The sequence below is a fragment of the Lampetra planeri genome, chromosome 1 (genome assembly GCF_965212315.1).
Source record: "Lampetra planeri chromosome 1, kcLamPlan1.2.h2, whole genome shotgun sequence".
In the NCBI taxonomy this organism is placed as follows: Eukaryota; Metazoa; Chordata; class Hyperoartia; order Petromyzontiformes; family Petromyzontidae; genus Lampetra; species Lampetra planeri.
Genome location: NC_136107.1, coordinates 15,390,097 through 15,403,827, shown reverse-complemented (window position 1 = coordinate 15,403,827; position 13,731 = coordinate 15,390,097). Strand labels below are relative to the sequence as shown.

General features: G+C 49.5%; 1 protein-coding gene across 1 annotated transcript in view; it reads right to left on the bottom strand.

Annotated features, from left to right (window-relative positions):
• Positions 1–13,731, bottom strand: part of LOC144723406 (thrombospondin type-1 domain-containing protein 7A-like) — a 198,605-nt gene that overhangs the window by 119,669 nt on the left and 65,205 nt on the right. The window contains exon 4 of the mRNA XM_078602178.1: positions 4,876–4,994. Within this exon, the coding sequence (XP_078458304.1) occupies positions 4,876–4,994 (119 nt within the window). The remainder of the gene's footprint in view (positions 1–4,875; positions 4,995–13,731) is intronic.

Sequence of the window (13,731 nt, the reverse complement as noted above, 5' to 3'; positions counted from 1 at the left end):
TCACTCTCACACTCTCAGACTCACACACACACTCACTCTCAGACTCACACACATACACTCACTCTCACACTCTCACACTCTCAGACTCACATACACACACTCACACTCTCAGACTCACACACATACACTCACTCTCAGACTCACACACACACTCACGCTCACACTCTCACTCACACACACACACACTCACTCTCACACTCTCAGACTCACACACTCTCAGACTCACACACACACACTCCATCTCACACTCTCAGACTCACACATACACTCACTCTCACACTCTCAGACTCACACACACACTCACTCTCACACTCTCAGACTCACACACACACTCACTCTCACACTCTCAGCCTCACAAACACACTCACTCTCACACTCTCAGACTAACACACTCACTCTCACACTCTCAGACTAACACACTCACACTCTCAGACTCACACACACACTCACCCTCACAATCTCAGACTCACACACACACACTCACCCTCACACTCTCAGACTCACACACACTCACTCACACTATCAGACTCACACACACACTCACACACACATACACACACATACACTCAATCTCACACTCTCAGACTCACACACATACACTCACTCTCACACTCTCAGACTCACACACACCCACTCACTCTCACACTCTCAGACTCACACACACACTCACTCTCACACTCTCAGACTCACACACACTCACTCTCACACTCTCAGACTCACACACCCTCACACTATCAGACTCACACACACACACACACTCCATCTCACACTCTCAGACTCACACACACACTCACTCTCAGACTCGCACACACACTCACTCTCACACTCTCAGACTCACACACACACACACTCACCCTCACACTCTCAGACTCACACACACACTCACACTCTCAGACTCACACACACACTCACCCTCACAGACTCACACACACACTCACCCTCACACTCTCAGACTCACACACACACACTCACTCTCACACTCTCAGACTCACACACACACACTCACCCTCACACTGTCAGACTCACACACACACACTCACTCTCACACTCTCAGACTCACACACACACACTCACTCTCACACTCTCAGACTCACACACACACACTCACTCTCACACTCTCAGCCTCACACACACTCACTCTTACACTCTCAGACTCACACACACACTCACTCTCACACACACATACACTCAATCTCACTCTCAGACTCACACACACACACTCAATCTCACACTCTCAGACTCACACACACACTCACCTTCACACTCTCAGACTCAGACACACATACATTCACTTTCACACTCAGACTCATACACACTCACTCTCATACTCTCAGACTCACACACACACACTCTCACACTCTCAGACTCACACACACACTCACTCTCACACACACATACACTCAACCTCACACTCTCAGACTCACACACACACACTCATCTCACACTCTCAGACTCACACACACTCACCCTCACACTCTCAGACTCACACACACTCACCCTCACACTCTCAGACTCACACACACATACACTCACTCTCACACTCAGACTCACACACACACTCACTCTCACACACACATACACTCAATCTCACACTCTCAGACTCACACACACACTCACTCTCACACTCTCAGACTCACACTCTCACACTTTAAGACTCACACACACTCTCAGACTCACACACACACGCTCAAACTCTACCGACTCACACACACACTCACTCTCAGACTCACACACACATACACTCACTCTTAGACTCACACACACTCACTCTCAGACTCACACACACTCAGCGCGGCGTTCAGGGGGGGCAGTTGGATGAGTGGGCATGTTTACCCTTCCCCCCCACCCTCCCCGACATCGTCAACCAATCGCGGCGTTGCTCGGTGTTTGGTGGGGAGGGGATTGCATGAGTGGGCGTGTTTCCACCCCACCTCTACCAATGGCGGCCCCGCTCGGCGTTTGGGGGGGAAGTTGGATGATTGGGCGTGTTTACCTTCCCCCCACCCTCCCTGACATCCTCAACTAATCGTGGCCCTGCTCGGCAGTCGGTGGGGGGGGGGGTGCATGGGTGGGCTGCATTCTGATGCACAACAAAGAAAACACGTTCCTTCGGAGTGGGCAGGCAGAACTTGGTTGGACAGCGCATTCGTGCACGACAAACAAATATGCACGACAGACAGACAAATAATCCCTGGTGGGCAGTGTGGAACCTGTTGTTCCTACCTGTATAAAAGATAACTTGACTTGAGGTAGCCAGGCAGCCAGCCAGGTAGCCAGCCCCTTAACTATCGGCCCCTCCCCCTTGCTTAGGCACCTCCCCTTACCCCCCTCCTTCAGGCCCCTCCGCTGCCCCCTCCCTCCCTTAGGCCCCTCCCCTGACCACCCCCCCATATCCTTAGGCCCCTCCCCTGACCCCCTTCCCTTAGGCCCCTCCCCTCTCCGTACCCGGCAGTAGGTCTCCACCAATCAAATAACTGTTTATATTATATATATTTATGCACGACAGACAGTCAGACAGACAAAAAATCCCTGGTGGGCAGTGTGGAACATTGTTCCTACCTGTATCAGCTTAACTTCCGCCCCCGACTCCTCCACACACCGCCCCCCCTGCATCCCAAAAGGATGTTACTAATCAGCTTAACTCAGCTTAACCATTAATCGGCTTAACTTCCGCCCCCAAGCCCACACACGCCCCCCCCCTGCATTCCAAAAGGATGTTACTAATCAGCTTAACTCAGCTTATCTATTAATAGGCTTAACTTCTGCCCCCAAGTCCACCCCCCCCCCTGCATTCCAAAAGGATGTTACTAATCAGCTTAACTCAGCTTATCTATTAATAGGCTTAACTTCCACCCCCAAGCCCACACACGCTCCCCCCCCCCATTCCAACAGGATGTTATTAATCAGCTTAACTCAGCTTATCTATTAATTGGCTTAACTTCCGCCCCCAAGTCCACACACTGGGCCCCCCCCTCCGTCCTAAAAGGACGCTATCAATCAGCTTATCTCAGCTTAACCCCCCCCGACTCCGCACGCCCCACCCTGCATCCCTCCTCCCTGGCTCCCCCCCCCCCTCTTACCCTATATAATCGCTTGTCACAAATAGCTCTCTCTATTCACTACAGTAATTTTGCTGTGGCTGTTCCACCTGATGACAGAAGCTTGTGTTGCCTCCGAAACGTCGTGATTAAAAAAAAAAATAATCTACGTTACTTTACCGAAATAATGTCAACTTATGAAGGGTCACTGTGTGAAACTTTAGTTTCTTGTATAATTGTATATTTTAGAGATGTGTTTGGTAACCATGATAGATGACAATTTGGACATAATTTTTAAAGGTTTTTCTGATAGGAGAAACCACTTTTATGATGGGTCCTTCGAACAAACTAAGTCCCCCCTTTTAACTATAGACAGTTGAGGCATGTGGAAGACCCTTATCATATGTCCATTGTTATGGTCAGCAGAGCACATGAGGCAGTTTATCCAACACCACTCATTACCAACTGTCTTTGCCTCCTTTCTGGTTACATTCACTCATCACACCAGGTATATTACTTATTTTATGCTGAGTTGACCTTGTGAAGACAAAGTCCTAGGTTCATATATTAGTTGCCCTTGGTGTTGTGCACCAATTTCAGGAATCGAAGCTGCGTTATCTGGATGACATCAGTGTGCTCAGAACTACACCATTTCTCAACGACAAACACACAAATATTCCACCACTATGTTACAAATAGGCTGTTTGGGGGGCACCAGAGGACAGTGAGAAAAATCCATTGTTGTACTTTACTTCTACACTCCTGTGTCTATGCTCCCCGTTTTCTACAACCAGCACTGACCAGCGTGGTGATGAATGTTCAAATAACCCCCACGATCGAATGGCATGGGAGGTCATTCACAAGTGGCTTAATAAAGGACTGTACATGTACTTTGGATAAAAGTGTCCAATTTTGCCTTCAAACTAAAAAAGGGCACCATTCACCACTAAGTGAGAGTGATATTACTAAAGAGCCGGTGCCAAGCTCTTTGCATTTTGAGGCAACAAAATGAGATAAAGTCCTGATCGTTGGAGGTCAAAGAAGAGACTTGAGCTTCATGATTTAACAAACTGGGGTAACGGACCAATATACCAAATGTACCAAATCGAAGACAATGATCCCCTGAGGGCCTACAAAGAATGTTTGTGCAAGTACTCTTAGCGGACACCTTTAATGGTCGGCATTGCACACCAGCGGGTGGTGTGGCCAGAACGGTGTGTGGCCATTTTTAACTCTTGAGTGCAGATATTTACACACCACATCAGATACTTATTTAAGGCTAGGTTGACCTAGGGCAGGTGTTGAAATCCTGTGGCTCCGGAGCCATCTTGTATTCACGTGCATTTTTTACCGAATAAAAAAAAAAGGCTATTCTTGTTATTTAGTGGAAACGACTACCACCACTAATGTTAGCCGTGGCTGGGAATCAAACTTAGGTCACCTGGTTCATAGTGCAGTGCATTAACCATGACACAACCGCTCCCCCAACACAAACACAAAATACAAAGATCCCCCGTATAGCCTTAACAGGAGTTTTGGGACATGTTCTCACAACGAAGGCAGTCGAGGCATAGGAAGGGGTGGGTGACCAGCACCATGCCCGACCGCCTTTATATCCCCAGTGGTGATGTTTGCACATGGCACCAGATACTAATTTAAGGCTCAGGCGATCTAGGGGACGCTCAGTTCATATAATTGTCACTGGTGTTGGTAGTGAGTGGAAATCAAACTCAGGGCATTGTGTTCGTAATGTGCTACCCACTGAACTCACCGCTGCACTACAAATCCCTACTCACGCACACATAGACAAAATGGCATGTACGCCTGCATATCTGACCAGTCTGGCGGCAAGGGTCGGGGCACGGCGTCCAGTCACTGAACGGTGAGAGAGTGCAGTCCCGGCGACATGGCACGAGGCAGGCTCTCCGGCTCATGGGGGCTTGGCTCAATGGGCACCTGAATGGACAAGGGGAGGTAGGAGAAATGAGCAGTAAGTCGGGGACCATGTGACCATTAGATTGTCAGGAATATTCTTCCATATAGGACTTCTATAAATACATACCAAGACAAAAAGCAAAGACATGCCATGTAGCCTGAACAGACTGTTGGAGCAAGTGCTGTTAGTGAGTACCTATTAAGGCCGACACAGCACATGAGGGGGTTGGTGGCCAGTACCATGCCTGTTGACCTTTGTCTCCCCCATGCTGATGTTTAAACACCGCACTAAGTAGTAATTTAAGGCTAAGTAAACCTAGAGGAGGTCCAGAATAAGTTCATATATACGCTGTTATCGGTTGTGGGTGGGAATTGAACTCAACTGCTGAGTTTGTAGTGCAGTGCATTAACCATTAAAACAACAGCCGCTATTCACCAATAAGTGGCGGTGGCATCACCACAGTGCCTGTGCCAGGTCAGGTGCAATTTGAGGCCACATGAAGTGTGGAAAGCTCGCTTAAAGGAGGTCACGAGATAGACCCAAGTGCCATGGGTTGACTGACTCACTAACCATTACAAATGTACACACACACAAAAAAAAATCCAGGTGGTAATGTTCATTTGCACCTTACTATTGGTCTACTGGATCCATTTTTATAAAGAGTAGCTCATTTGAAATGGCTAATTCTAACTGGAAATACATTAAGAGGGTTCTGACACATTTTAACTGCACCTTATCACACCAAGAATATATACAAGTGTAATTTGGTAACTGTGTGACAAAACAGAGATGGCACTGAGGCGTTTACCTGCACTGCAGACATATTAATGAAAGGTAGATTCTTGGTGAGGCTCAACTTTCAGTTTTAGATGAGAACTGTCCTTTGGAAGAAAGGTGCGTCACCTTCATAAACTTAAAAAATTACTGGTATAAAAAAATATACCGTTGAAGGAATTTGGGTTCTGACCAAAAATAATTTAAATATTAAAAATTTCACATCTTTTTAAGATACTTGTAAGTGTGTTTTAGGATAGCCTAGAAGTTTATAAATGCACTAGCGGAAGTACCCGGCTTTGCCCGGGTGAAAAATATCTTTCTTAAAAACCTTACATATATATACACCGATACTAAGGTATTGTCAAAGCCCGGTGGGCTGTTTGTACATTTCTCCACCAACAAATATATAAGAGGCTTTGACAAGTCCAAAAAGTTGTAGAAAGTGTGGGGTAAATAGTTGATGTCAAAAGGTTTCCGAAAATTGCGGTCTCCCCCCCCCCCTCAAAAAATATATTTACCCCTCGTAGGTATATATACTAACAACACCTTACATACAACAGAGGAAGTGGTATCTATTGACTCTGTAGTAGTATCTACTGACTGTACCGTAGTATCTACTGAGCCAGTAGTAGCTACTGCCTGTGTAGTAGTATTTAGTGACTGTAATAACTACTGACCATAGTAGTATTTACTGGGCCTACAGTAGTATCTACCGACTATATACTCGTAACGACTAACTGTATAGTATCTGCTGACTCTATAGTTGTATCCACTGACTATAGTAGTAACTACAAAATCTATAGCAGTATGTACTCACTCTATAATAGTATCTACTGACTCTAGTAGCTACTCACCGTGGTAGTATGTACTGACTGTATAGTAGTATATACTGACTGTAGCAGTATTGACTGACTGTAGCGGTATATACTGACTGTTTCAGTATTTACTATAGCGGTATCTACCAACTCGATAGCAGTATCTACTATCGCTACAGCAGTGTATACCGACTGAGGTCGTACCTGCTATCACTACAGCAGTGCATACTGCTGTGTTGGTACCTGTTATGATGACAGCAGTGCATATTGTGGTGGAACCTGCTATGATTACAGCAGTGCATACTGCTGTGGTGGTATCTGCTATGATGAGAGGAGTACATATTGTGGTGGTGGTACCTGGTATGATAACAGCAGTGCATATTGACTGTACTCATCATTCACCCTCACCATTCACCACTCACAACTCACCCTTACCACTCATCCTCACCACTCACCACTCCCACTCACTATTCACCATTCACCCTCACAACTCACCACTCACCAAACTCCCTCACCAATCTCCCTCACCACTCACCCTCACCCTCACCACTCACCCTCACCACTCACTCTCACCACTAACCCTCACCACTAACCCTCACCACTCACTCACCACTCTCCCTCACCACTCACCGTCACAACCACCACTCACCCTCAGCACTCAACTTCACCCTCACTACTCACCATTCATCCTCACCAATCACCACTGACCAATCACCACTCACCACTCTCCACTAACCCTCACCACTCAACCTCACCACTCACCCTCAAAACTAACCACTCTCTCACCACTCACCCTCACCACTCAGCACTCACCCTCACCACTCACCCTCACCACTCACCCCTCACCGCTCACCACTCACCCATCACCACTCACAACCGCCACTCACCCTCACCACTCATCCTCAACACTCACCCTCACAACAACCACTCACCCTCACCACTCACCCTGACCACTCACCACTCATCCTCACCAATCACACCCTCACCAATCACCACTCACCCGCACTGTTCACTCTCACCACTTACGCTCACCCTCACCACTCACCCCTCACTAATCACCACTCATAACCGCCACTCACCCTCACCAGTCACCACTCACCCTCAACACTCACCCTCACCACTCACCGTCACCACTCACCCTCACTACTCACCACTCATCCTCACCAATCACACCCTCAACAATCACCACTCACCCTCACAACTCACCCTCACCACTCACTCTCACCACTCACCACTCACCCTCACAACAACCACTCACCCTCACCGCTCAGCACTCACCCTCACTACTCACCCTCACCACTCACCACTAATCCTCACCAATCACACCCTCACCAATCACCACTCACCCTCACCACTTGCCACTCACCCTCACCACTCACCCTCACCATTCACCCTCACCACTCTCCCTCACCACTCACCAGTCACGCTCACCACTCACCCTCACTACTCACCACTCATCCTCACCACTCACCCTGACCACTCACCACTCATCCTCACCAATCACACCCTCAACAATCACCACTCACCCTCACCACTCACGCTCAACACTCACCCTCACCACTCATGCTCACCACTAACCCTCACCACTCACCCTCACCACTCACTAATCACCTCTCACAACCGTCACTCACCCTCACCACTCACTCTTACCACTCACCCTCACCACTCACCCTCACAACAACCACTCACCCTCACTACTCATCCTCACCAATCGCACCCTCACCAATCACCACTCACCCTCACTGCTCACCCTCACCGCTCACCACTCAACCTCACCCTCACCACTCACGCTCACCCTCACCACTCACCTCTCACTAATCACCACTCACAACTGCCACTCACCCTCCTCACTCACCCTCACCACTCACCCTCACCAATCACCACTCACCCTCACCACTCACCCTCACCATTCACCCTCACCACTCAACCTCACCATTCACCCTCACCACTTTCCCTCACCACTCTCCCTCACCACTCACCCTCACCACTCACCAGTCACGCTCACCACTCACCCTCACTACTCACCACTCACCCTCAACACTCACCCTCACCGCTCACCACTCACCCTCAACACTCACCCTCACCGCTCACCACTCACCCTGACCACTCACCACTCATCCTCACCAATCACATCCTCACCAATCACCACTCACCCTCACTGCTCACCCTCACCGCTCACCCTCACCACTCACCCTCACCACTCACGCTCACCCTCACCACTCACCCCTCACTAATCACCACTCACAACCGCCACTCACCCTCACCACTAACCCTCACCACTCACCCACACCACTCACTAATCACCTCTCACAACCGTCACTCACTCTCACCACTCACTCTTACCACTCACCCTCACCACGCACCCTCACAACAACCACTCACCCTCACAACAACCACTCACCCTCACTACTCACCCTCACCACTCATCCTCACCAATCACACCCTCACCAATCACCACTCACCCTCACTGCTCACCACTCAACCTCACCACTCACGCTCACCCTCACCACTCACCCCTCACTAATCACCACTAACAACCACCACTCACCCTCACCACTCACCCTCACCAATCACCACTCACCCTCACCACTTACCACTCACCCTCACCACTCACTACTCACCCTCACCACTCTCCCTCACCACTCTCCCTCACCACTCTCCCTCACCACTCTCCCTCACCACTCACCCTCACCAATCACCACTCACCCTCACCACTTGCCACTCACCCTCACCACTCACCACTCACCCTCACCATTCACCCTCACCACTCTCCCTCACCACTCTCCCTCACCATTCTCCCTCACCACTCTCCGTCACCACTCACCAGTCACGCTCACCACTCACCCTCACTACTCACCACTCACCCTCAACACTCACCCTCACCTCTCACCACTCACCCTCACCACTCACCCTGACCACTCACCACTCATCCTCACCAATCACACCCTCAACAATCACCACTCACCCTCACCACTCACGCTCAACACTCACCCTCACCACTCATGCTCACCACTAACCCTCACCACTCACCCTCACAACAACCACTCACCCTCACTACTCATCCTCACCACTCACCCTCACAACAACCACTCACCCTCACTACTCATCCTCACCAATCGCACCCTCACCAATCACCACTCACCCTCACTGCTCACCCTCACCGCTCACCACTCAACCTCACCCTCACCACTCACGCTCACCCTCACCACTCACCCTCACCAATCACCACTCACCCTCACCACTCACCCTCACCATTCACCGTCACCACTCACCCTCACCATTCACCCTCACCACTTTCCCTCACCACTCTCCCTCACCACTCACCCTCACCACTCACCAGTCATGCTCACCACTCACCCTCACTACTCACCACTCACCCTCAACACTCACCCTCACCGCTCACCCTCAACACTCACCCTCACCGCTCACCACTCACCCTGACCACTCACCACTCATCCTCACCAATCACATCCTCACCAATCACCACTCACCCTCACTGCTCACTCTTACCACTCACCCTCACCACGCACCCTCACAACAACCACTCACCCTCACAACAACCACTCACCCTCACTACTCACCCTCACCACTCATCCTCACCAATCACACCCTCACCAATCACCACTCACCCGCACTGCTCACCACTCAACCTCACCACTCACCCCTCACTAATCACCACTAACAACCGCCACTCACCCTCCCCACTCACCCTCACCACTCACCCTCACCAATCACCACTCACCCTCACCACTTACCACTCACCCTCACCACTCACTACTCTCCCTCACCACTCTCCCTCACCACTCTCCCTCACCACTCTCCCTCACCAGTCACGCTCACCACTCACCACTCACGCTCACCACTCACGCTCACTACTCACCCTAACCACTCACCACTCACCCTCAACACTCACCCTCACCGCTCACCACTCACACTCACCACTCACCCTGACCACTCACCACTCATCCTCACCAATCACACCCTCACCAATCACCACTCACCCTCATTGCTCACCCTCACTGCTCACCCTCACCACTCATCCTAACCACTCACGCTCACCCTCACCACTCACCCCTCACTAATCACCACTCACAACCGCCACTCACCCTCACCACTCACCCTCACCACTCACCCTCACTACTCACCACTCATCCTCACCAATCACACCCTCAACAATCACCACTCACCCTCACCACTCACGCTCAACACTCACCCTCACCACTCTCCCCCTCACCACTCTCCCCCTCACCACTCTCCCCTCACTAATCACCAGAGGTGGGACAAAGTCATTGTTATGCAAGTCCAAGTCGAGTCGCAAGTCATCAAATTCATGACTCGAGTCTGACTCGAGTCCAAGTCACATGACTCGAGTCCACATCTCATAGGTGGGACAAAGTCATTGTTATGCAAGTCCAAGTCGAGTCGCAAGTCATCAAATTCATGACTCGAGTCTGACTCGAGTCCAAGTCACATGACTCGAGTCCACACCTCTGCTAATCACCACTAACAACCGCCACTCACCCTCCCCACTCACCCTCACCATCACCACTCACCCTCCCCCTCACCACTCTCCCCCTCACCACTCTCCCCCTCACCACTCTCCCCCTCACCACTCTCCCCCTCACCACTCTCCCCCTCACCACTCTCCCCCTCACCACTCTCCCCCTCACCACTCTCCCCCTCACCACTCTCCCCCTCACCACTCTCCCCCTCACCACTCTCCCCCTCACCACTCTCCCCCTCACCACTCTCCCCCTCACCACTCCCCCCCTCACCACTCTCCCCCTCACCACTCTCCCCACCACTCACCCACAGCACCACCACTCTCCCCCTCACCACTCTCCCCCTCACCACTCTCCCCCTCACCACTCTCTCCCTCACCACATGTTAAGGGCGATCCTAAAGGAATCTACAACCTTCGATGATTCCTTTGCGCGATTCAAAGAATCGATTCCTGGCGCATAGGAGGTTTCCATTTTTAATTACAGAGTTATATTTTCATTCGTATGTTATGTTTTAAAGTTTTCAGGAGTTTTTAATTATATTTTAGCCCCGGTCAACGCCGGATATTTCCCATTCGTAGCAGTTTATATCAACTCTATAACCAACTTATATTAAACGGAAATAAGGCGATTCTAAATGAATCTACAACCGTCGATTTCTTTTTCGTGATTCAGAGAATCGATTCTTGGCGCGGTCGGGTTTAGAGTTTTAATTACACAGTTGTATTTTCATTGGGATGTTATGTTTTAAAGTTTTCAGAAGATTTTAAATGTATTTTTCCCCCGGGCAACGCTGGGTATATCGAGTTTATACCACAAAGTCGACGCCTGATAGACTTGCGTGTCGAGGCCTAGTACCATGCAGAGCCTCCGGCCTCGCCTAGATTGCCCACCCGGCTGAGGCTGGGTACTGGGGCCGTTAACCCCCCCCCCCCCCCGCGCTACAATAATACTGTCTAATCGCTATAATTTTATTATCTACCGACCCTATAATAGTAATTGCACACATTGGGGTGGGGAGTGAAGAGGACGTGAAACTTTGATGAATTTACCTCAGAGTCGCGTGTTAATGCGTGCACATATTTTTAATGGTAATTCAAAATGGCGTCCACCCCGCAGCGAACGCGTTGCTATCCGTTGCCAGGGGCAACCGCCGTGGTCCGCGCCGGCCGGCAAGCGTAAATAAATAAATAAAGCGTTAAATAAATAACTAAAGATAAATCGCACTAAATCGATAATCGGCCCGATTTAAAGTTTAGAGACGAAACATCGGAAATGCCTAAGTTTACCGCGGGGCCGGGGGCGTGCCCACCTGCAAAATTTAATCTCGCCGAACCCCACGGTCCGAGAGCTAAATCCCCCGGTAGGGAGCGTACGCAGACGGACGGACGGACGGACGGACAGACAAAAAATGAATTATATAGGTAAGATAATAATTGGATTATCTACAAACAAATTATGATACAATTATGGCCACTTAAAAGGTTGGAAAATATCTGTATGTAATTTGTAATATATTTAAACTAGCCTTTTGCCCGTCCAAGGACGGGTGTATTGCAGTAAATCTGAAACTTGCAAGCGAAAAAGCAGACCGCGACGTGATATTCATTGCATTAATGGCGTGTGCAATTTGTAAGGCCGCGGTGACACATACTTATTTCATTTTAAGTTTATAATCCCTTGTTCAACATGACGTCCATTTTACTTTGATGTCTCAATAGTGTTACGGAGATCGCGTGACCTGAGGGTTCTGCCTTTGTAGTGAGGGTTGTAAGTTGACCCCGAGGAGGAGAGGAGGAGAGGAGGAGGCGCCTCGGCCCCCCATGTGGAGTGACGTCAGCCGTTAATTATAATAAATGGGGGGGGTGTCCATTTGGAGGACGTCACCTTATAATGCTTATTAATGAGGGGGGCTGTTCGATGTGGAGTGACGTCACCTACTCATGATTATTAATAAGGGGGAGGGTGCTCCATGTGGAGGACGTAACCTGTTCATGATTATTAATGAGGGGGGCTGGTCGACGTGGAGTGACGTCACGAGCGTTGCGCACAGACATTCTTGGCTCATTATAGTAGGTAATAATAATGGCGGGAGGTCCATTAGGAGGACGTCACCTGCTCATGATTATTAATGAGGGGGGCTGTTCGATGTGGAGTGATGTCACTTGCGCGTGATTATTAGTGAGGGGGGGAAGTACTCCATATTGAGTGCTGGATTGTTGTAACAGCTCTCTCGCTGGTTCAGTAGTTCCACTGCTGGATTATCTTTTTTCTGCCTGAAGACGGCCGCTTGTGTTGTGATCGAAACGTCGTGATATGTTATTAAATCCTTTATATTAAGTTCGCTTGCTTGCTTAGGACCGTGCAAATCTTTCAGTCGTTTTTTAACCCACTTCCCGTGATCCAATCGAGCTGACATTTTCCACACAGACTCGTTGTGCGTGACAATTAATGTTCATGAAAAAAACATTTCTAAAATTTTACACTTTTTAGGACAAAAATATTATATTTAATTACCAATTGCTTAATCCTGCCATGCAATCATCTGACCCATAGGTGGCAGCCATCTCAAGCCAGAGGACGAGAGGACTCTAGCCGTCACGCATATAAAGGATTTATAGTGAAAAACTTTGTTTTTACGGGTTATACTTATTTATTGTTTT